Below are 24,606 nucleotides of genomic sequence, written 5' to 3'. Positions count from 1 at the left end.
GCAGATCCCTTGAGCTGAGGACATTGAGACCAGCCTGGGTAAATGGCAAGATCATATCTCCACAAAAAATTTTAAAATTAGCCAGATGTGATGGCACCCGCCCATAGTCCCAGCTGCTCAGGAGGCCGAGGTAGGAAGATCACTTAAGTCCAGGAATTCGAGGTGGCAGTAAGCTATGAATCTTAAGGAGGCTGGGCGCAGCGGGTCACCAGCATTTAGGGAGGCCAAGACAGGAGGATTGCTTGAGCCTGGGAGTTGAAGACCAGCCTGGGCAACATAGCAAGACCTCATCTCCACAAACAATTTAAAAATTTACTGCGCATGGTGATATGCCTGTTATCCTAGCTTCTGAGAAGGCTGGGGCCAGAGGTTTGCTGGAGCCCAGGAAACCAGGTTACAGTGATCTATGACTGTGCCAGTATACTCTAGCCTGGGCAACAGAGTGAGACCATCTGGGGGTCAAGAAAAAACCCTTGTGAAATAAAAAGGCAATTGTATCTCAAAATATTTTTACTTTGTAATTTTCTCCAAAGGTGATAACAATACCATTCATGGTCCAAAGAGGAGACATCTGAAATGGAATTTCTTTTTTAATGCCTTTATGTATTTACATTGAACCCCAAGAAGCTATGAAATGGATTCTTAATGAACTTTTCTATTCATGGCCGACTTTACTTACACATTTGGCTTCTGTTAATATTGATTTAAAACTACAAATAGGCCAGGGTCGGTGGCTCATGCCTGTAATTTCAGCACTTTGGGAGGCTAAGGCAGGCAGATTACTTGAGCCCAGGAGTTTGAGATCAGCCTAGGCAACACGGCAAAACACCATCTCTACTAAAAATACAAAAAACTAGCCAGGTATGGTGGTGTGCCTGTAGTTCTAGTTATTCCAGAGGCTGAGGTGGGAGGATCATTTGAGCCCAGGAAGTTGAGGCTGCAGTGAGCCTTGATTGTGCCACCACACTTCTGCCTGGGTGATGGGAGTGAGATCCTGCCTCAAAAAATAAATAAAATAAAACTACAAATAATCTGGAATAAAAGGTAAAATAAGGAAACATTCCTCTTTCCTAGTGGCTACACTCTCTCACTCCCTCCCCGAAATTGAAAGTTTACCAGTGATAAATATAATGTATTAAAAAGGAACTACTATTTTGGTTCATTTGTTTCAAAGTGTATGACTTGATGTATTGGAAGGAATGCTTCAACCTAATTCCACACTTTCTGGAATTTCAGCAACTGTTGATTAACCCAGTACTACATTTAGCACAAATACTTCCAATATTCTAGCAATAGTAGTAGATAAACGTCAAGTGGCTCAGTCATTCAAGAATGTTCAGTTTAGGCCAACTCTGGGTTACATATCTATTCATCTTCTCATTGTTATGTGTTTATACAAGATAAAACTTACTCCTAGGGATAACATAATAAGATACAGGGAAAAAAGGGAAGGCTGTATCTTACAGCACCAACTTTTTTGGGTCCCTAGGTCATGCACATGCAACACTGTTAAAATGAAATAAGGTCAATCTGGGTAAATGGGCAAGGGAACAGAGGGTAGATTTAGATCTTACTGAGCATGCTCAAATTTCTAATGCACCAAAGAGCAGAGAGTTCCCCATGGTGGCAGTTAACTGCTTTATGTACATTTGGCATTTAAATAAAAATATATAACATCTTTTAAAACTACTTGCTTGATTTCATAAATAAGTATAAAGATCCCACAGTAGCAATACATTAAATAATTTTTTAAACACTGGCTACAGTTCCCTCTTTTACAAAGCTAATTCCTATGGCATTACATGCAAAACAGCAAGTAAATACTTGCCCATCAAAGAGAAGCATTCTTTCACAGATGGGCGGTAGCGGGGAAGGGTATTTAAAAAAAAAAAACCCTCCATGTTGTGATACCTAAATTATAGAAATAAGGCTCTACTAGGATATCTGACCTCTAAATATAACAATGCATTTTAATTCCATTGAATTGAAGGCAACCAGTATTTACAATAAATTATAAAATATGCTGTGCATCAGGATAGCACATTTATAGAATATGTCCGTAGTTTACTAGTTAGACCTAAGCAAATTAATCTACAGATGATAAAGCCAATCAATATCAGCATACTTTGTCAAAGAGCTGAGAAATTCTTCATTGAACACCACAGAATTGCAGATAAATCAGCTGGCTCCACTTCCAATTTCTTAAAGATAATACACTAACATTTTAAAACTCCCTTTACAAATTTTTAAAGAATAAATTATTGTATAAATAAAATCTTTCATATTGATGAATATGGCTCATGTCCACTGGGTGCATTTTTCTTTCCTAAGGTTAGAATAAACATGCTCAGTAATGAAAAAATTCCAAGCATTTGCAGACCTTTTGGAGACAGAACCCTGCCTTGTTAGTAGCCATGCCAAGCTGTTCCTTGATTACACAGGGATGCAGACTCCAGGCCAGCACAAATGGTAACTAAAGATTGCACCTGATCTGGTGCTATGCATATGAGGAGGGAGGGTGCTTTGCAAGGAGAAGCTAACACACCCTAGGGTACTGGTAACACACATTGGAATGGAAAGATGCTCTGCTTGGGGATAGAGAGCCAGGATCCTTCTCCAGCAACTGCCTCACTGACTTCTGCCTCCTCATCTCTGTCCTACCCTCTGTTGTGGCTGCTGCTGAGTTGGGCTCCGGCGAGCCATGCTCAGGGGTCCTGCGCACCAGCACCTCCCCCTCTTGCACACGTTTGATCCCTAGGTCAGTGGAGCCGTGTTGGATCGGGGAGCCAGGAATACTCGAGTCAGCCTCGTTTGAGAAGTCAAAGCCATCTGGGATTCAACATATAAAATTTTAGTGCTTTTATGCTGCTCTATTCTTTTCTGAGCATTTTGACCCAGGCAGATAAGAGAATGTATATATGGATATGATATAAACACAAATACTATTTATATAGTTACATGTGTGTGCACAGCATGCACACACATAAGGCAGCAGATGAACAATGTGAGGTTTGCAAATGAATTAAGACAGAAAAATCAGGATCACTAAAATGGCAATATCTCTTAGGCAAGACAGCTTGACTATTGAAGTACCATGTCTATGAAATTCTGCCAGATTCAGCACTTACAAAAAAGGGAAAGGCAAAGATAAAAATCCAAAAACAAGAATATGTCATTTTATGAATAGCTTATATTATATTGTTAGTTTGGCCAGTTATATACTTTTTCCCACAGTGCTCATACGTGCACCTTTTTTTTCCTAGTATGGTAACAAGGTTAAAGCAACTTCTTTCCTATTGTTCTTACTTAGTTCAAAAAAATACAAAAATTAACCACATCTTATTTTATGTTTTAACCTTTATACAGCAATCTAAATAACATGTATTTTATAAATATATATTTATATTAAAATAACTTTAGACACTCACATTTCTAGTGCTATTTTTAACAAAAAAAAATTTAATTATACAGGGTCTTTTAATATCATGTGCTAAGACAGTCTGTAAACAGTGATAAATTTACTTGACTCCATGTGTGGACTATGGGGATTTTATACTCACCTTCTCTCCTCCATCTATGACGACGGATTGAAGCTGTTGTAATTGCAGTCCGAGAAATCCTCGGCACTGTTGGAGTGACTTCAACTTTAAGGACTTTCTGGCCTTCTTGTGAAGAATCAGGAGCATCAAACGGTAATGAGTTTTTCATGGCATTGGCAACCTACAATGATAATATAAGTCTATACAAGTTTACAATCAATATGCAGTTTTTGTTTATACTCTTTTCCGTAACTTTTGAATATGTATTTAAAATTTGCATTATAACACATAAAAGTACAAATGTGTAATAAATGTATCTTTGTTGTTCTCTATTCTTTTAAGCAAGCTTTCAAATGAGAATTTCTAAAGTACGAGTCACATACTCCACTGATGCCTTAAAATGGTTGACTTTCAAAGAGAAAAAGCATTCCAAAAAAAGAATTAACATTTAAACTGATTATGAGACAATTTAGAATTGTCTGATTCTTAAGATGATAACATGCAGAATTTAATCTCTGATAAACATTGGGATATTCTCCACTCTCCTATTTACATGAAGAAAAATGTTTCCTAAATACTTCTGGCATTTTGTCCTACCACTTTCTGCTCCTGGTAATTGCCATTTGACTGATCCATGTTTCCTAATTGGGTTGTACAAATCTAGCAAAAATCTTGAGCTAAAGGATTGCCTTTCTCCCTCCCTCTCCACTTGGACAAGCCCACATGGAATGAAGCAGCAGCCTGGATGGGTTTGCCTAATCTGCCCACTCATTCTCTCCAGTGGGCTGTTCCAAGGTCTAGATGTAGAGGAAAGTTAAGTCTTTCGATTTAGCTTTCAACAGTAATGAAAATACTTGTTCCCCATCTACCATTTTTCTGTCTATCACATGGCTCTAGATTTTAATAGGGAAAAGGGGTATTATTATTGGGTCCCCCAGAGACACTGACAATAATGGAATACTGTAACACTAGAGTTACTAATCTCTTTACCTGTATTGCCTTGGAAATGCCACCTCTATTTAATTTACAAGATTGTTGAAAGGATAAACTATGAATTTAAATAGTTTCATAAGTTTTAGGTATTACTATGATGATATAATTTTTTAATTTTTTTACCCATTTGTTTTAATGTAACTCTTAGGGTAAGATTAGGAAACAAATGGGAATTCAAAGAAGAATTATTGCAAATGCTACCTCAATAAATTTATATTTAGCTTAAAATATTTTTTAAAATGATACAAATAAAATGGCTTTTAAAAAGATGGGCCAGGCAAAGTGGCTCATGCCTGTAATCCCACCACTTTGAGAGGCTGAGGCAGGCAGATGGCTTAAGTCCAGGAATTTGAGACCAGCCTAGGCAATATCATGAGACCTTGTCTCAAAAAACTATACAAAAATTTGCTGGGTGTGCTGGTATGCACCTGTAGTCTCAGCTACTCAGGAGGCTGAGGCAGGAGGATCACTTGAGCAAGGAAAGTAGAGGTTACAGAGAACTGTTATCACACCACAGCACTTCAGCCTAGGTAACAGAGTAAGACCCTATCTCAAAAAAATAATAAGTTTTGAAACAATAAAATAAAAAGCTGTATTCTTAAAATGCTGCAAGTAGAAAATAATATTTTAAAAACACCATTATCAAAATACTACAAAAAGCTTACAAAATTGGAAAGGAATAAAAACATCCACAGACAAATTACCTAGACAACTATTAGCATTTTGTATGCTTCCTCTGTCCTGTCTAGATCTAAAAATATAATTGTATACTGTTTTTCTACCTCATACAAGCTAGTGTTTCCCTTTAATATAAAACCTCAAATATATAGTTTTACCAAGTAAATATCATATAACTTAAATCATTCTCTGCTGTGGAACATTTAGACTGTTTTTATTTCTTTGCAATTAGAAATAAAACTGTAATGTTATGCTTATAATATACTGTCTCTGGTATTTACAATTTCGGTATTAAATTTAAGTTTAGTTTTCTGGAATACATTGCTAGACATGGGATACAGGGTCAAAGAAATAAACACACATTACCAAACTGCTTCTTCTGGGGATATTCAGGGTTGTGTCATACTACCACTGTAACATAAAGAATGCCTTCCTCACTTCACTGCTGGATATTTACATTTGTTGTTTTGTTTTCTTTTCTGGTTTTTTTTGAGGCAAGGTCTTGCGCTGTCACCCAGGCTGGAGTGCAGTAGCATGATCTCCGCTCACTGCAACCTCTGCCTCCCGGGTTCAAGCAATTCTCATGCCTCAGCCTCCCAAGTAGCTGGGATTAGAGGTATGCACCACCACACCCAGCTAAATTTTGTATTTTTTGTAAAGATAGGGTTTTCCTATGTTGGCCAGGCTGGTCTTGAACTTGTGGTATCAGGTGATCCACCCACCTTGGCCTCCCAAAGTGCTGGGATTACAGGTGTGAGCCACCGCGCCCAGCCTTACATCTGTTTTTTAATCAGTTACCATTTGGAGATTTGTTTATTTTGTAGGAGAGTACAAAATCTTTACATAAAATGAAATATTAATTTGTTTATTCTTATCACGTCTGCTGAAAATATGTTTCTCAGTTTGTGCCCTGCATGTATTAATTTTGCTTTTAAAACCCTAATGGAGGCCAGGCACAGTGGCTCACACCTGTAATCTCAACACTCTGGGAGACTGAGGCCGGCAGATCACTTGAGATCAGTATTTCAAGACCAGCCTGGCCAACATGGTGAAACTGTCTCTACTAAAAATACAAAAATTAGCTGGGTGTGCTGGTGCCTATGATCCCAGCTAGACATGGGAGGCTAAGATGGGAGGATCACTTGAACCCAAGAGGCAGAGGTTGCACTGAGCTGAGATCATGCCACTGCACTCCACTCAGTGGTAGAGAGAAACTCCATCTCAAAAACAAAATAAAATTTAAAAAAAAAAAAAAACAAAAAAACTGATGGGCTGGGCGCAGTGGCTCACAGTACTTTGGGAGGCAGAGGCAGGCGGATCACCTGAGGTCAGGAGTTTGAGACCAGCCTGGCTAACATGGTGAAACCCCGTTTCTACTAAAAATACAATAAACTAGACGGGCGTGGTGGTGCACGCCTGTAATCCCAGTTACTCTGGAGGCTGAGGCAGGAGAATCGCTTGAACCCATGAGGTAGAGGATGCAATGAGCCAAGATTGCACCATTGTACTCCAGCTTGGGAAATAAGAGCAAAACTCCATCTCAAAAACAGAAAAAAAAAAAAAAAAAAAAAAAAAAAGGCAAAACTGATGGAATAGGCTGGGTGCAGTGTCACACGTCCATAATCCCAGCAGTCTTGGAGGCTGAGGCTAGCCTTGGCAACACAGAGAGACTCTGTCTCTACAAAAAATACAAAACAAGAAACAAAAAAACAAAAACCTAACAGCTTAGAATTTAGGTGTTTATGTAAGGGAGAAAGAAAATCAATCTTATTTTAGTGACTTGTCCTATCACTTATGCTTACAAAGTCTTCCCTTCTCTAGAAATTTGAATATTTGGAAACTTTTCTTCTCCTCTCTCTTCTTAAAGGATTTCAAAACATTTAATTATTCACTCTATCTGAACTTTATTTTGGTACTGGAAGGTGGAAAGGATCTAAACCTATTTTGTGTTTTCTCTAACAGTTAACTAATTGTTACTCTGGAATAAAATTTTTCCCCTAATAATTGGGATTGTCTCAGATTTTCAACCTAGTACCTTTTTTTTTTTTTTTTTTTTTTTTTAGGTATAAGTATATTCAATAAAGAGTAAAGATAATAACTTACCAATAGTGGTTGAGAAAAAAGCTCTAGCTGAGCTCTATAAATGATGTCATCAAGAACTTCCTGGCCAAGGTCCCACTGTCCATTATACCTATGAAGAAGCAGATCATTTACTCTCTTGAACAAATATCTAATCTTCAGCTTAACTTTTTAAATTGTTTCAAGTCCTGCAATTTTGGTTGTGAAGCAAAATTTTCATGCCAAGTGTTATATCATTTCATTTATAAACTATCCCACTTTTGGTTATAAAAACAAAACCAATATTTTAAATACTATGTTTACAAATGTTTCTTCACATAAATTGGTTTTCATTACATGGTGATATATTCAAAGTAATCTACTTAATGCATTCATGAAAACCTGGATTATGAACTTTGTAGAGATAGTTTTCCATACAGACAACCTGACAATTTCTAAACTTCAATTTTAATGACTGCTTATGTTACATTTTGGTTATTTTAAAAGTACTAAAAGGAAACCATATTAGAAAAACAAGATAAGCCTATCATAGAACAAGAGATTCAGTATTGTGTCTGATAAGGAAGAAAGAGAAATATTAAAAGTTTCCAAACATTAGGAAGAATTCATACAATTTTATATTCCACTTACTTACATGGCATAATAAACTCCTGTGAGAAGCTGCACCATAAATTCAGGATCCAATACTATTCGACCACAGAGTTCTTTCCAATGTTTTTCATGTTGCCGTGGAAACCCACTCACACAAACCCTAGGGAAATACACTATTTAGCATGTGATTTCCAGATTCATTAAATAAAATATTTCTGTTTTCATACGTTCATTTATACAATTTATTCATTCCTCAAATATTTACTGAGTGCCTGTTATATACCAGTCATTGTTCTGGGCCTAGGCATACAGTCATGAACAGGTGAAAGATAAAAAATAAAATGAAATCCATGCTCTCATAAAGCACACATCCTATGGGACTGCCCATAAAAACAACTTTTCTAAAATAGTTAATCATCTCTTTCACAATCATCCTTCTCCCTCTTCACACACACACACACACACACACACACACCCCTAATTTTTACTCACCCCAAATTGTATTAGGGTGAATTACTGGGATGTATAGAAATCTCAAAACAAAAGGATTCAAAATACTGTGTCTGTGAGGCCATTTTTAAACAAATAACTAAACAAAGAAATAAACAACTCCCTAACATCCATTCTATCTCATTACGTGATGCTTCAAGAAAGTTATGCTTGATAATGATCAAAAGTTGTACTATACTATATTATTTAATCAATTAATTTAGTAAGACAACTATAATAGTGAGTCCAGAGGAAATTTTTTAGTGTTTAGTGCCTTATTATCTTGGGAAATTCTTTTAAAATTCTGTTTATATATATTTTTTGTAACAGAGATGTACAATAAAAGACCTGCAAGTTGAAAATAGCATTATATTAAGATAAAACTATGTGGGGAAAGAAGAATGAAAATGTATCCTTCAATTTCAAGGAGAAAAAGGAATAAATGTAATGTTAGACCTTTAAAGAAAAGTTTATTCATTTATTCCTCAAATGGATGATGGTGAGTATCACATCATTATGGTATTTACATTACATATATTTAAAACAATGACCCAACAGTTTTTTTTAAATTATGTCAATACTTACGTATTGAGACAGAGTCTCACTCTGTTGCTCAGGCTGGAGGGCAGTGATCTGATGTCGGCTCACCGCAACCTCTGCCTCCCAGGCTCAAGCGATTCTCCTGCCTCAGCCTCCTGAGTAGCTGGGACTAAAGGCACGTGCCACCACACCTGGCTAATTTTTGTATTTTTAGTAGAGATGGGGTTTCACTATGTTGGCCAGGCTGGTCTCAAACTCCTGACCTCAGGGGATCTGCCCGCCTCGGGCTCCCAAAGCGCTGGGATTACAGGCATGAACCACCTTGCATGGCCTAGAAATTATATCATTTCTACCTATTTAAGATAGGATAAAAAATTTTAATGTCAACTTAATGTACAAGGAGTACATAGTTTTTCAAAATTCTGTAGGGGAATAATGAATAAAAGAAAAAAAGTTTGAGGACCACAAAACTCTGCCATATTTGTTATTAAGAAACTGTATTAGGCTGGGTGTGGTGACTCATGTCTATAATCCCAGGACTTTGGGAGACCAAGGTAGGAAGATCACTTGAGGCCAGGAGTTCGAGACCAGCCTGGACAACACAGTGAGACCCCCCATCTCTAAAAAAAAATTTAAAAATTAGCCAAGTGTAGTGGCACATGCCTATAGTCATAGCTACTAAAGAGGCTGAAGTAGAAGGAATGCTTGAGCCCAGGAGTTTGAGGCTGTAGTGAGCTTTGCATGATTGTGCCACTACCCTCTAGTTTGGGTGACAGAGTAAGACTCTATCTCAAAAAAAAAAAAAAAAAAAAAAAAAAAAAAGATCTAATCTAAACCAGTTGAAGTGGTTTAGATTTTTTAAAAAAGAAATTATATTAAAGATTAAAGGCCACAACAATGTTTCCAATAGGGGAGCAGGCAGATTTCTTTTAATGAACCAAAAGAAATGAATTATAAATAAATTTATCTGCAGATAGGCAGTAAGGACTTAAGCAGCATCTAAATTAGAGACAAGAATTTTGTTAGATATTAATCAAGTTATTACAGGCCAAGTGAAACAAATACTTTAAAATAATCTATAAAACCAAAGTAACAGCTAATTTAGATTGGCAAAATTAATAAGTATTGTTATAAGCAGATCTCTTCTCAGTAACATAATAGCATGTGATCTTGAGGAAAGCACTTGTGGTGGACAGATTCTTAGAGAGTCATGATCCCTGTGATCTTTCTGGTATTCACACTGTGTCATGCCCTTCCCCTTTGGCAATGGTGGGATCTACAGCTTGCTTCTAACCAACAGAATGTGGCAAAGGTGACTGGATTCCATGATTATGTGTACATGAGTATGTTACCTAAGGTAACAGGTCTTGCTGGAGTCTCACTCCTCCAACGTTGAAGAAACAACCTGCCATGTTGTAGGCTGACAGTGTTGGGAGGCCAATGTGTCGAGGAACAAAGGGTGGCCTCCAGCACACAGCCACAAAAAACTGAAGCCCTCAGTCCTGCAGTCACAGGAACTGAATTCTGCCAATAAAACTTTTGAGCCTCAGATGAGACTGCAACTCCAGCTAACAACTTAACTACAGCTTTGTAAGACATTAAGCAGAGAACCCCAGCTAAACCATCTGGATTCCTGACTCACAAAAACTGTGAAATAATAAATGTGTGATGTTTTAACCTGCTCAATTTGTGGCAATTTATCATGCAGTAATAGAAAACTAATATAACATTTAACCTTTTTTTGGGATTGATTTCCTCAAGTAAAAAGCATTTTGAAAGACTGAATTCAGAATTCCTTCCATAATTGAACTTCTGTGACTCTAAACATCCGTTGTCTCCAAACTAATTTTTTATCACTTAAATTTTTTCTTTTTTTTTTTTTTTTTCTAGACAAGGTCTCACTCTTTTGCCCAGGCTGGAGTGCAGTGACATGATCTCGGATCACTGCAACCCTGCCTCCCAGGTTCAAGTGATTCACATGCCTCAGCCTTCCAAGTCGCTGGGATTACAGGCACATGCTACCACATCCAGCTAATTTTTCTATTTTTAGTAGAGATGGGGTTTCACCATGTTGGCTAGGCTGGTCTCGAACTCCTGACCTCAGGTGATTTGCCTACCTCAGCCTCCCAAACTGCTGGGATTACAGGCATGAGCCACTGTGCCTGGCCTAAATTTTTTCTATAGTAGAAATTTAAGGGTCGATGCAGTGGCTCAACACCTGTAATCCCAGCAATTTGGGAGGCCAGGACATGCAGATCACTTAATTCCAGGAGTTTGTGACCTGCCTGTGCAACATAGTGAAACCCAGTGTCTATTTAAAAAAAAAAAAAAATAGCCTAGTGTGGTGGTGGGCACCTGTAGTCCCAGCTACTCAGGAGGTTGAGGCGGGAGGATCGCCTGAACCAGAGAGGCAAAGGTTGAATGAGCCAGTATGGCACCACTGCACTGCAGCCTGGGTGACAGAACAAGATTTCAGCCTAGGTCTGTCCAAATTATTAGAAATTCTGATTTAGAAAACATTATAATCCATGAGATACACAGTACCCACCACCCACATACAAATGAGACATACACATCATTGGTGCTATTGCTAATCACTTTCTCCAACACAGGTAGTTATTTATGAAATGTACGCAAAGAGGTTCAGATTCCTTGTGACTTTCCCCATATACAGCACAATTTTTTCAAAGATCTTAGAGTGATTTACAAAAACTGGCAACCAGAGAGTGATAAGATATATCACTAAACAACCCTGGATTTGGATGTCTTGGTACAACTCCATGTTCAGCTAGAAAATATTTCTTGAATGCTGAAAATGTTTTCAAGAATGCGCGAGGCCAGGCATGGTGGCTCATACCTGTACTCTCAGCACTTTGGGAGGCTGATGTGGGAGGACTGCTTGAGGCCAGGACTTCAAGATAAAGCCGGGCAACACAGCAAGACCCTGTTTCTACAAAATTTAGCTGGGTGTGGTGTTGTGCCCCTGGGGTCCCAGCTACTTGAGAGGCCCAGGCTGGAGGATCGTTTGAGCCAAGGAAGTTGAGGGCACAGTGAGCTATGATTGAGCCCTGTACTCCAGCCTGGGTAACAGAGAGAAATCCTACCTTACTCCAGCCTGGGTAATAGAGAGAAATCCTACCTTACTCCAGCCTGGGTAACAGAGAAATCCTATCTCAAAAAAATAAAAAAATAAAAAAAAACCTCATGAGGATAAGGACTCCTACAGGAATGTAAGTTCCATGAGTTTTGTTTACTGCTATATCACCAGAAGTTAGAATAGTGCCTGGCTTAGAGAATGTGCTCAATAAATATTTGTCAAATAAATATTGTCAAATAAATAAATAGGAAGATTAGTAATAATCACTCTTCTCACCTGGAACCCATCCGACAAAGAGATTGGTAAGACGAGGCAGGCATATATACAATAGCAGAATTGTAACACAGCATGAGAAAACTCAGGACTTCAAACCTAAAAACAACAAATGCAAGGTTAAAAGGATTACAAATAATTACTTCTACTAGAGGCTGTAGTAAATGCTTTACTATACTGGATGGTTATGAAAATGCCTTAATATTGACCTTTATGATTTCTTAATCAGATCACCATAGCATCTTCCCTAAAGGTTTCCCTGTTTATATCTCCTCATTACAAGTCATATCCCTTGCTGTCATCTTGTCATCCATATTTCCATTTTTAAAAAACAAATCAGTCTGGGCATGGTGGTTCACACCTCTAATTCTAGCACTTTGGGAGGCCGAGGCAGCTGGATCATGAGGTCAGGAGATCAAGACCATCCTGGCTAACACAGTGAAACCCCATCTCCATTAAAAATACAAAAAGCCGGGCATGGTGGCACATGCCTATAGTTCCACCCACAGGAAGCTGAGGCAGGAGACTGCTTAAACCTGGAAGGTGGAGGTTGCAGTCAGCCGAGATCATGCCACTGCACTCCAGCTTGGGCAACAAAACGAGACTCTGTCTCAAAAATAGGAATAAATCATGCTTGAATAGATGACACCCCTATGAATATCAGTCTGCAATCTTCCTATTGACTGCATAATAAAATCCAAACTTACCACAAGGTCCTTTAAAATCAAAGTCCCTATTACAAGGTAGTTTAAAATCCACCCTCATTCTTCCTTTCCAGCCTTAATTCCCTCCATTACCAACCACATGTACCACACTACATCAGTCTTCTTACCACTCCAGCAATATGCTATAACCATTCAGAATTCCTTGCTTTAATGTATACTGCTCCTTTAATAGAATATATTTTTTTTACTTGGGTGATTCCTGCTAAGATTTCAAGTCCTAGATCAAATTTTTTACCTTGGCCATAAAGCCCTTCTAAATTCTCTCTGATAAAGTAAACCAGTCTGTTATCTGTGTAGCTCTAACATAGCACTGAATTGTAATTTTACACCTCCATGTGTATATATCCACTGCATGTACATATCCCACTACGTGGGACAGTGTATATCCCACTGAATTGTAATTTTATACCTCTATGTCTCTTTCACCCACTTAGTAATAAGCAACTTTAGAACAGAGAACCTCATTTATCCATCTCTATTATTAGTGTCCAGCACAGTGTCTAATATATTATAATTATTTAATACTTGTTGAATGAATAAATTCTTTCCTAAAATTTATAATGTCTAAGAAAGTGGGTTCTAAATCTGGATACACATTAGTTGTTTAGAGATCTTTTTAAAAACATACATTTCTGTATCTTAATCCAGTTGACCCACTTAGAATCTTGGGTAGGAACCAGGGAAGTTGTACCTCTAAAAAACTTCCCATAGATGAACGGTGAAGGGTTCATGGAAACTATTTGTACTATTTTAGCAATGTTTTTGTAAGTCTGAAGTTATTCCAAAATGAAAAGTTAAAAATCAAGTTGAAAGTCTGATCTGGAAGCAGCCACACTTTCAGATCCCTTCTGTTTCTCCATACAGCTAGGTAAAAGAATGGAGATTTATTCTCTGAAAGGATAAAAAATAATTTCTACCTGGGAACCACCAAGTACAACTATGATGGGGGTGGATGCCAAAATGAAAATAGGAAGATTAAGGGAATTGAAATAGACTGGACTAGATATTGCCACTTGGCCACCAAAATACTAGCAACAAGATCTCTAGTTAAGATACCAGAAGAGTTGTTTCTAGGGAATCTGACCACTCAAAGAGGAAAGACTTAAAGATATGGATTTGGGAAATTTTCCAAATGAATGGCCAAGGGAGATCCTATGGTGAAGTTCATAGTCAGTTATTTGGTTGGTGCAAAAATTAATTTTTTTAACGGCAAAACCACAATAACGTTTGCATCAATACTAGCTCAAAATCAGCCATATATTAACATGGTCAGAGCTTCTCATTTTTTATTCCCCTATTTTTTATTTTTTTTTTCTGAGACAGAGTCTCGGTCTTGTTGCCCAGGCTGCAGGCTAGAGTACAATGGCACGATCTTGGCTCACTGCAACTTCCGCCTCCCAGGTTCAAACAATTCTCCTGCCTCAGCCTCCTGAGTAGCTGGGACTACAGGCGCCTGCCACTCCACTTGGCTAATTTTTTGTGTGTATTTAGTAGAGAACAGGGTTTCACCATGTTGGCCAGGCTGGTCTCAAACTCCTGACCTCAGATGATATGCCTGCCTTGGCCTCCCAAAGTGCTGGGATTACAGGTGTGAGCCAACACGACCGGCGTATTCCCGATTCTTAAACAGGAGGAGAAAAAAAATTGCCAGACACCTAAGGAAATCTATTAGGATGAAAAAGAGACTATAAAGAAATAGAAGGGCCAGGTGCGGTGGTTCACGTCTGCAATCCCAGCACTTTGGGAGGCCAAGGCGGGCAGATAATGAGGTCAGGAGATCAAGACTATCTTGGCTAATATGGTAAAATCCTATCTCTACTAAAAATACACACAAAAAATTAGCTGGTCGTGTGGCACATGCCTGTAGTCCCAGCTACTCGGGAAGCTGAGATAGGAGAATCGCTTGAACCCAGGTTGCAGAGGTTGGAATGAGCTGAGGTCATACCACTGCACTCCAGCCTAGCAACAGAGTGAGACTCCGTCTCAAAAAAAAAAAGGGAAATAGAAGGCTGATGCAGTAGGTCACGCCTGTAATCCCAGCACTTTGGGAGACTGAGGCAGTAGGATTGTTTGACCTCAGGCATTCAAGAGCAGCCTGGGCAACATTTTGAGATCCCATTGCTACAAAAAAAAAAAACTTTTTATGCACATGAATGTTCATTGCAGCACTGTTTACAATAGCAAAGACTGCAACTTCCGCCTCCCAGGTTCAAACAATTCTCCTGCCTCAGCCTCCTGAGTAGCTGGGAACCAACCCAAATGCCCATCGATGATAGACTGGACAGGGAAAATGTGGTACTTATACACCGTGGAATATTATGCAGCCATCAAAAATGATGAGTTTGTGTCCTTTGTAGGAACATGGATGAACCTGGAAACCATCATTCTCAGCAAACTGACACAAGAGCAGAAAATCAAACACCGCATGTTCTCACGCATAGGCAGGTGATGAACAATGAGAACACATGGACACAGGGAGGGGAGCACTACACACTGGGGTCTGTTGGAGGGAAGTGGGGGAGGGACGGGGGGGTGGGGAGGTGGGGAGAGAGAGCATGGGGAGAAATGCCAGATATAGGTGAAGCGGAGGAAGGCAGAAAATCACACTGCCATGTGTGTACCTATGCAACAATCTTGCATGTTCTTCACATGTACCCCAAAACCTAAAATGCAATAATAATAAAAAAAAAAACAACCTTTTAATTAGTGCGACATGGTGGTAGTCCTAGTTACTCAGGAGGGTGAGGCAGGAGGAGCACTTGAGCTCAGTTCTAGGCTGCAGGCTGTAGTGAGCCACAATCACAGCACTGCATACCAGCCTGGGCCATAAAGCAAGACACTGTCTTGAAAAAAAAAAAAAAAGAAAAAGGTCAGGTGCAGTGGCTCACAGCTGTAATCCCAGCACTTTGGGAGGCTGAGATGGGCAGATCATCTGAGATCAAGTATTTGAGACCAGCCTGGCTAACATGGTGAAACCCTGTCTGTACTAAAAATACAAAAAAATTAGCCAGGCATGGTGGCATGCGCCTGTAATCCCAGCTACTCAGGAAGCTGAGGCAGGAGGATTGCTTGAACCCAGGAGGTGGAGGTTGCAGTGAGCCGAGATCGCACCACTGCACTCCAGCCTGGTTGACAGCAAGAAACTCCATCTCAAAAAAAAAAAAGAAAAAGAAAAAAGTCTAAACTGTGCAGAGCTAAAGCATATTTAACTTGGGGGAAAAATATGTATGTGTATTCCTAACAAAGTTGACTATATAAAAAACTAAAACATACAGCAAAAACAAATAAATGCCATAATGTCATAGCACTTTTCATACCTATAAGATGGCTACTATAAAAAAGATGGAAAATAAGTGTTTGTGAGAATGTAGGGAAACGGGTATCCTCATACACTGTTGGTAGAAATGTAAAATGGTACATCCACTCTGGAAAGAAGCATATCAGTTCCTCAAGAAGCCAAATGTTGAATTACCATAAGACCTAGCAATTCTATTCCTAGGTATATACTAAAAAGAACTGAAAATGTATGTTCACACAAAACTTTGTGAACGTGTGTTCAAAACAGCTGCTGTGGTCTAAATCCATGTTGAAACTTAACCCTCACTATGATGGTATTAAGAGGTGAGGCCTTTGCAGCTGAGCAAGGTGGCTCACGCCTGTAATCCCAGCATTTTGGGAGGCTGAGGTGGTTAGATCACCTGAGGAGTTCAAGACCAGCCTGGCCAACATAATGAAACCCTGTCTCTACAAAAAAACACAAAAATTAGCCAGGCATGGTGTTGCACACCTGTAATATCAACTATTGAAGTGGCTGAGGCAGAAAAATCACTTGAACCCAGGAGGCAGAGGTTGCCATGAGCTGAGATCATGACACTGTACTCCAGCCTGGGTGACAGAGCTACACTCTGTCTCAAAAAAAAAAGATGAGACCTTCGGGAAATGATTAGGTCATGACAGCTCTGCCCTCCTAAATTTGATTAGTCGGAAAGCACCATCTGCTGGCACTGAAATTTGCTGGCACTTTAAACTTGGACTTTCCAACCTGCAGAACTGTAAGCAATACATTTCTATTGTTTATATATTACCCCGTCTAAGGTATTTTGTTATAGCAGCCCAAATAGACAAAAGAGAGCAGAGTTATTCACAATAGCAAAAAAAAAAAAAAAAAAAAGAAAAGAAAAAAGAAGTAACTCCAATGTCCATCCACTGATGAATGGATAGATAAAATGTGGTATATCTACACAATGAAATATTATTTAGTTATAAAAAGAAAGTACTGATATATGCTACCACAGAAACAAACCTTGTAAACATGCTAAGTGAAAGAAGTCATACACAAAAGGCTACACATTGTATGGATCCATTTATGTAAAAAGTCTAGCACAGACAAAAACCACAGAGACAGAAAGTCAGTCAGTAAGTGGTTACCAAGGGGTAAGGGGGTAAGGGGAAGGGAGGAGTAACTAATGGCTATGGAGTTTCTTTGTGGTATGATAAAAATGTTCTGGAATTAGATAGTGGTGTAAGTTACACAATCTTGTGAATACACTAAAAACCACTCAATTGTATAATTTAAAGGGGTAAATTTTTTTTTTTTTTTTTTTGAAGACAGAGTCTCACTCTGTCGCCCAGGCTGAAGTGCAAAGGTACAATCTCAGCTCACTGCAACCTCTGCCTCCTGTGTGCAAGCGATTTTCCTTGCCACCCAGTAGCTGGGATTATAGGCATGCGCCGCCAGGTCCGGTTAATTTTTTTTTTTTTTTTTTTTTTTTTTTTTGAGACAGTTTCGCTGTTGTTGCTCAGGCTGGAGTGCAATGGTGCGATCTTGGCTCACTGCAACCTCCACCTCCTGGGTTCAAGCAATTCTCCTGCCTCAGCCTCCTGAGTAGCTGGGATTATAGGCATGCACCACCACACCCAGCTAATTTTGTATTTTTAGTAGAGATGGGGTTTCTCCGTATTGGTCAGGCTGGTCTCAAACTCCCAACCTCAGGTGATCCACCTGCCTTGGCCTCCCAAAGTGCTGGGATTACAGGTGTGAGCCACCACACCCAGCATTTTTATATTTTTGGTAGAGACAGGGTCTCACCATGTTGGCTAAACTGGCCTCAAACTCCTGGCCTCCAATGATCCACCTACCTCGGCTTCCCAAAGTGCTGAGATTACAGGCATGAGCCGCCACACCTGACTCCCTAAAGGGGTAAATTTTATGGCATGTAAATTATATCTCAATTTTAAAAATAAATTTAAAGCCAATAATTAACTGAAAATGTACAACATGAAAAACCAGTGTCAATTGCTCAATATCCAAAGAGCTATTGCAAGTCACTAGGAAAAAAAAAAAAACAGCTCAATAAGAAAAATGGGATGGGCGAGGTGGCTCACATCTCTAATCCCAGCACTTTGGGAAGTCAATGTGGGAGAATTGCTTGAGCCCAGGAGTTTGAGACCAGCCTGGGCAATCCAGTGAAACAAACCTCTCCTACCAATCAGCCAAAATATATATATATATATGGACACAGGACATGAATATGCAGTTCACAGGTAAAGAAAAACAATACTGAATAACAATGTGACACCAGTTTTTAACTATTAGATTGGTAAAGATTAAAAACTTTGAAAATAATCAGTATTGCGAGTTACTGGGTGGAAAAACTCTCTAACCACTAGTAGGACATTGAATTGGTACAGTTGTTTTGGAAACGGTAATTACAATATCTACTCAAACTAAAAAAAGCAGACATTCTTTTTTTTTTTCCTTCTTTTTTGAGATGGAGTCTAGCTCTATCGTGTGATCTCAGCTCACTGCAACCTCTTCCTCCCGGGTTCAAGTGATTCTCCTGCCTCAGCCTCCTGAGTAGCTGAGATTACAAGCGCCCACCACCACGCTCAACTAATCTCTGTACTTTTAGTAGAGATGGGGTTTCACTGTGTTGGACAGGCTGGTCTTGAACTCCTGACCTTGTGATCTGCCCACCTTGGCCTCACAAAGTGCTGGGATTACAAGTGTGAGCCACCGCACCTGGCCATGAGCCACAGCGCCCGGCCACAGACATTCTTTAGCATAACAATTTCACTGCTAGGAATTTATCCTACAGATACTTTTTCTGCTGTCATGCAAATATATGTACAAAAAATGTGTTCCTTGCAATATTGTTTATAGTAGCAAAAAACTGAAAATATAAATTTACTCAATACAAGGTTGGCTAAAAACTGATGGTATGTATACAAAGTGAAATAACTCATCATTAAAAAGAATGAGATCTTTATGTGCTGCTAGAGAAAGAAATCCAAATTTTTTTTTGAGATGGAGTCTTGCTCTGTCACCAGGATAGAGTGCAGTAGCGTGATCTCGACTCACTGCAAACTCTGCATCTCCCAGGTTCAAGTGATTCTCTTGCCTCAACCTCAGGAGTAGCTGGGACTACAGACGCACACCACCACGCCAATTTTTTGTATTTTAGTAGAGATGGGGTTTTACCATGTTGGCCAGGATGGTCTTGATCTCCTGACCTCGTGATCTGCCCACCTCAGCCTCCCAAAGTGCTGGGATTACAGGAATGAGCCATCGCGTCCAGCTCCCAGTATTTTTTTTCTTTTAAGAGATGAGTCTCACTTTGCTACCCAGGCTCAAAAATAGTGGTACAATCATAGCCTACTGCAGCCCTAAACTCCTGGGTTTGATCCTCCAGCCTCAGCCTCCAGAGTACCCAGGACCACAGGCATGTACCACCACACTCAGCTATTTTTTTTGTTTTGTTTAGAGATTGGGTCTTGCTATACTGTCCAGGCTGGTCTTGAATTCCTGGCCTCAAGTGATCCTCCCAGCTCAATCCATCCACTAGGATTACAGGCATGAGCCACTGTGTTCAGCCCAAGATTTATTCTTTAAAAAGCTGGGCTGGGAAGCTGAGGCAGGAGAATCACTTGAACTCAGGAGGCAGAGGTTGCAGTGAACCAAATCATGCCACTACACTGCACTCTCCAGCCTGGGTGACAGAGCAGGATTCTGTGTGTGTGTGTGTGTGTGTGTGTGTGTGTGTGTGTGTGTGTGTGTAAACAAATCAGCTTAGTAGGTTGGCTGAACTGCATGCAGTTTGCTGCTATGTTTGTTTGTTTGTTTTGAGACAGAGTTTCGCTCTTATTGCCTAAGCTGCGATACAGTGATGCGATCTCAGTTCACTGCAACCTCTGCCTCCTGGGTTCAAGCAATCCTCCTGCCTCAGTCTCCCAAGTAGCTAGGATTACAGGTGCCCACCACCATGCCTGGCTAATTTTTTGTATTTTTAGTAGAGACAGGGTTTCATCATGTTGGTCAGGCTGGTCTCAAACTCCTGACCTCAGGTGATCCACCCACCTTGGCCTCCCAAAGTGTTTGGATTACAGACGTGACCCAACATGCCCAGCCTGTTTGGGTTTTTATCAACTCATGAGTGGTGGCCAATGGTCTGGCCATGTGGTCAGGCAGAAGGGTAATATAAAACTGGCCTATGAAAGGGGTGCCTGTATATGGAAAACAGCCATATAGAAATCGCTATGGGAATTTGAAGAATGTGTAAGTAGGATAACATCAATGCATATCAGGAGAACCCCCTTCCAGAATCAGGTGACTGGTACTTATGGGCAAATATCCCTATGTACTCACTTGGAGTGATCATTTGGGTCCATGAAATGAGTGGACATGGTGGTACTGCTGCAATGCAGAAATGGGTTGAATTTAGATGTATTCTTTTTGTACCCTCTGGGGCATAAAATGCCAATAAAAGAGACAAAGACTGTAGATGGCTATGGGGGATATTCCTCTGGGGGAAGGCCCTGCACATAGCTGGCAAGCTGAACTGATGCCAGCAGTCTCTAAAGGCCACAAATGGGTCCTCACAGGAACAGACACTCTGCATTACACTTTGCTTATCAGATTGTAGATCAAATGTTCAGAGTACTGTAAAAGGACCAGAAGATATTGTACCCATACGGACTGCTGAGTTACATTTTCGGAGCAAGAAACACACTTAAAGACCATAAAGTCCAACAATGGGCAAAGAGACATCCTCAGGGTAATGGAACAGCAATTGCATGGAATGAAAGCAATTGAAAAAGAAAATAATTAGAAAAATCAAGTCAGACATTTTTGTCTAAAAGGCTGGGGTGGCCAGATGCGGTGGCTCACACCTGTAATTCCTGCACTTTGGGAGGCCATGGCAGGCAGATCATAAGGTCAAGAGATCAAGGCCAACCTGGCCAATATGGTGAAACCCATCTCTACTAAAAAAAATACAAAAAATTAGCTGGACGAGTGGCGGCACGCGCCTGTAGTCCCAGTTACTTGGGAAGCTGAGGCAGGAGAATCGCTTGAACCCAGGAGGTGGAGGTTGCAGTGAGCCGGGATCATGCCACTGCACTCCAGTCTGGAAAGAGAGCAAGATTCTGTCTCAAAATAAATAAATAAATAAAAATAAAAAATAAAAGGCTGGGGTGAGATACAGGCACGAAGGGCTGGCTGATAAGCTTTCATGACTGTGTCCTTAACCTGAGGTGCACCGAGTGAGGGCTGATCATCACTGGAGAGATTCCTCTGTTTTTCTGAGGGGATTTGGGAGGAGGTGGTGGAGAGATGATGGTGGGATAGTCATCATCACTATTCTGTTCTTCTCATAGTGACAGCAGGTGGTGGTATTACTATACATTTTTCCCTTCTTTTCCACATCACCTCAACATTTTTTTCCCACCTAAGGCAGTTGTTGCAGTTACCAGTACTTCAACTGTGGATCCAAGGAGCAGAGACGATTCCTAAGCAATAAAACTGGAACTGGCCGGGCGCGGTGGCTCAAGCCTGTAATCCCAGCACTTTGGGAGGCCGAGGCGGGTGGATCACGAGGTCAAGAGATCGAGACCATCCTGGTCAACATGGTGAAACCCCGTCTCTACTAAAAATACAAAACATTAGCTGGGCATAGTGGCACGTGCCTGTAATCCCAGCTACTCAGGAGGTTGAGGCAGGAGAATAGCCTGAACCCAGGAGGCGGAGGTTGCAGTGAGCTGAAATCGCACCATTGCACTCCAGCCTGGGTAACAAGAGTGAAACTCCGTCTCAAAAAAAAAAAAAAAAACTGGAACTATACCTTCAAATCTTTATGTCAGAATTCCTAAAGGCCTGATGGTAAAGGCTGTGCCTTCATTCCATCTGGCAAAATTAAAGTTGAAAGAGAATTTACATTTATTGCTTAGTTGTTGTGATAGCACATTAGTTCTTTATGTAAATCTACCCTATGTCCTTGGAAGTAAACTGATGGGGAGGCACTTGCTAGCTAGCTTTGCTGCCAGAAATAGGGACCAACACAATGGCCAAACCTAACCTGTCTCCAAAGGTAGAAAAGTTTGAGTATAAGTGAACAGAGAGAGAGAAATAGTAGCTGAGTTTTTAAATGAATAAATGAGTTGTGTAATGTGGGAAATACATTAGCACCTTAGAAGAGGCTCGGAGCAAGAGATGATCCTATTAGCTCAATTATACTATATGCCTGAAAGAGTAAAAGTCATGTTTGTGAGACCACTCCTGCTTTCAGAACTTAATAAAGTTGAACAGAAGTCTGTAAACTTGAGTGACCTCTCTGGGAGATACTTTGGCCATATATGATGATGAACTGGGATAACTGTTAATGACTGACTGGTACTCTATGAATGTGTCAGTCTCTTTGGTTCTTATTTTTCAGGTTTCATTTACTGCCCTCCTGTGACATGGTATAATACTGGCATCATTGGTAAGGTTATAATATTGTCATATGTATTGGAAATTGAGTTAAAGCCTCCTTAGAATGAACACTAACGGAAAATCATTTGCCCCAAGGAAGAACTAGATTTAGCTATCATTAGCTAATTTCTGTGACAAATAGTTCTGCACAAGTTTATCACAAGGTAGATCAAGAAGAGATGTGAAGCAATCAAATTTGTGCAAAAAATATGAAAATATATGCAAATGTTAAAGGATGAATTAGTTATATCTTTAAATCTATCTGTAACGTACACTTGCTCCTCTAAGTGTTAGGCATATTCAAAATTATAGTAGCTGTCATATAAATGCTATACAAAATGCAGATGCCCAGATAAACGTGATCATTTTTGAGCCTTGGCCAAAGACCAGGAGACAGCCTGTATAGTAAACACAGATGTTCCTTGACCTATGATGGAATTGCATACCAATAAACCCACTGTAAATTGAAAATATCGTAAGTCAAAAATGCATTTAATACACCTATCCTACTGAACATCATAGCATAGTCCAGCCTACTTTAAATGTGCTCAGAACACTTACATTAGCCCTACAGTTGGGCAAAAATCATCTAGCACAAAGCCTATTTTATATTTATCATAAAATTGAGTATCTCATGTAATTAACTGAATACTGTACTGAAAGTGAAAATGAGAAGGGTTGCATGGGTACTTGAAGTAAAGTTTCTACTGAATGCATATTGCTTTCATACCACTGTAAAGTTGAAAAACCTTAAATTGAACCATAATAATTCATAGACCATTTATAAACTGGCCTTCCCCAAAGAGAGATATAGCCTTTGCTCCTAGGAAGTTAATCTATGTCATATCTGATAAAGTGAGTCTTTGTTAGGGCAGGGACTGGTAACACCAGAACTTGGGGCTGGACTGACCACATCTGACTTTCTTGGGTAGAGTTGGTCATTCAAGAAAGAACTACCACGTGATTTAAAGTGGTAGCTCTGGGTCATGCTGCATCAGTCCACATGGAGGCTGAGATCAACCAAGTGGGCAATGAACCTAATCAATCATGCCTACATAATGAAGCCTCAATAAAAAACTCTGAAAAGCAGAGTTTAAATGAGCTTCCCTTCTTAGCAATACTTTGTGTTTCCTGTCATGCATTGATGCTAGGAGGGTAATATATCCTGACTTCACAGGAAAGGACAACAGATGCTTTGTGTTTGAAATCTTTCATATTCTACTATATGTGTCTCTTTTGGCTGACTTTAGTCTGTATTCTTTCCCTGTAATAAGCCATAACTGTGAGTATAATGGCTTTCAGTGAATTTGCTAGAAGTGAGTCCTTCTAGCAAATTATCAAACAAGAGTTTGGTTTTGGGAACTCCCAAAACTGTCAATTCATGTCAGAAGTGAGGACAGTTTTGGAACCTGTCCCTCAAACTTTGTAGTTTTCAAACTTCAGGTACAAATCCCATTCTACATCCAAGAAAGCAAGGTGTAGAAAGCAGATTAACTGTCTGACAGAAATTGCTAAATTGCAGTACTATAATATGAATCCTGGTTTGACTGACTGCACATTTACTTTTTACACTGCTTTATACAAGATGACCATAACATAATACCAAACATTAGACAATGGTATTTCATGACTACGATGTATTTACCGTTTGGACCCTTCTTATACTAAACTTGACTGAAGTAATTATAGTTAACTACTAAGCATAAATGAACAATTGTTAGCTGAGTGCAGTGGTGCATGCCTGTAATTCCAGCTACTCAGGAATCTAGGGTGGGAGGATCACATTGAGCAACATAACTAGATTCTGTCTCTAAATAAATAAATAAATAAATAAATAAATAAATAAATAAATGG

The 24,606-nt window shown here is 39.6% G+C and overlaps 1 protein-coding gene across 11 annotated transcripts in view; it reads right to left on the bottom strand.

Moving 5' to 3' along the window:
* FAM126B (family with sequence similarity 126 member B) overlaps nt 1–24,606 on the bottom strand; it is a 76,334-nt gene that overhangs the window by 5,586 nt on the left and 46,142 nt on the right. For 10 of the 11 annotated variants that reach the window (XM_032278698.1, XM_032278688.1, XM_032278689.1 and 7 more), the window contains 5 exons: nt 12,283–12,378; nt 7,924–8,040; nt 7,314–7,401; nt 3,561–3,720; nt 2,662–2,829 (listed from right to left, as the gene is read on the bottom strand). In XM_032278698.1, coding sequence (XP_032134589.1) covers nt 2,662–2,829; nt 3,561–3,720; nt 7,314–7,401; nt 7,924–8,040; nt 12,283–12,378 — 629 coding nt within the window. The remainder of the gene's footprint in view (nt 1–2,661; nt 2,830–3,560; nt 3,721–7,313; nt 7,402–7,923; nt 8,041–12,282; nt 12,379–24,606) is intronic. The other variant, XM_032278697.1, reaches the window with a different exon arrangement.

The sequence above is a fragment of the Sapajus apella genome, unplaced genomic scaffold, assembly GCF_009761245.1.
Source record: "Sapajus apella isolate SASKATOON/1434 unplaced genomic scaffold, GSC_monkey_1.0 scaffold10, whole genome shotgun sequence".
Lineage (NCBI taxonomy): Eukaryota > Metazoa > Chordata > Mammalia > Primates > Cebidae > Sapajus > Sapajus apella.
The sequence above is the reverse complement of the archived record's forward strand: the minus strand, read 5'-3'. Positions and strand labels throughout refer to the sequence as shown.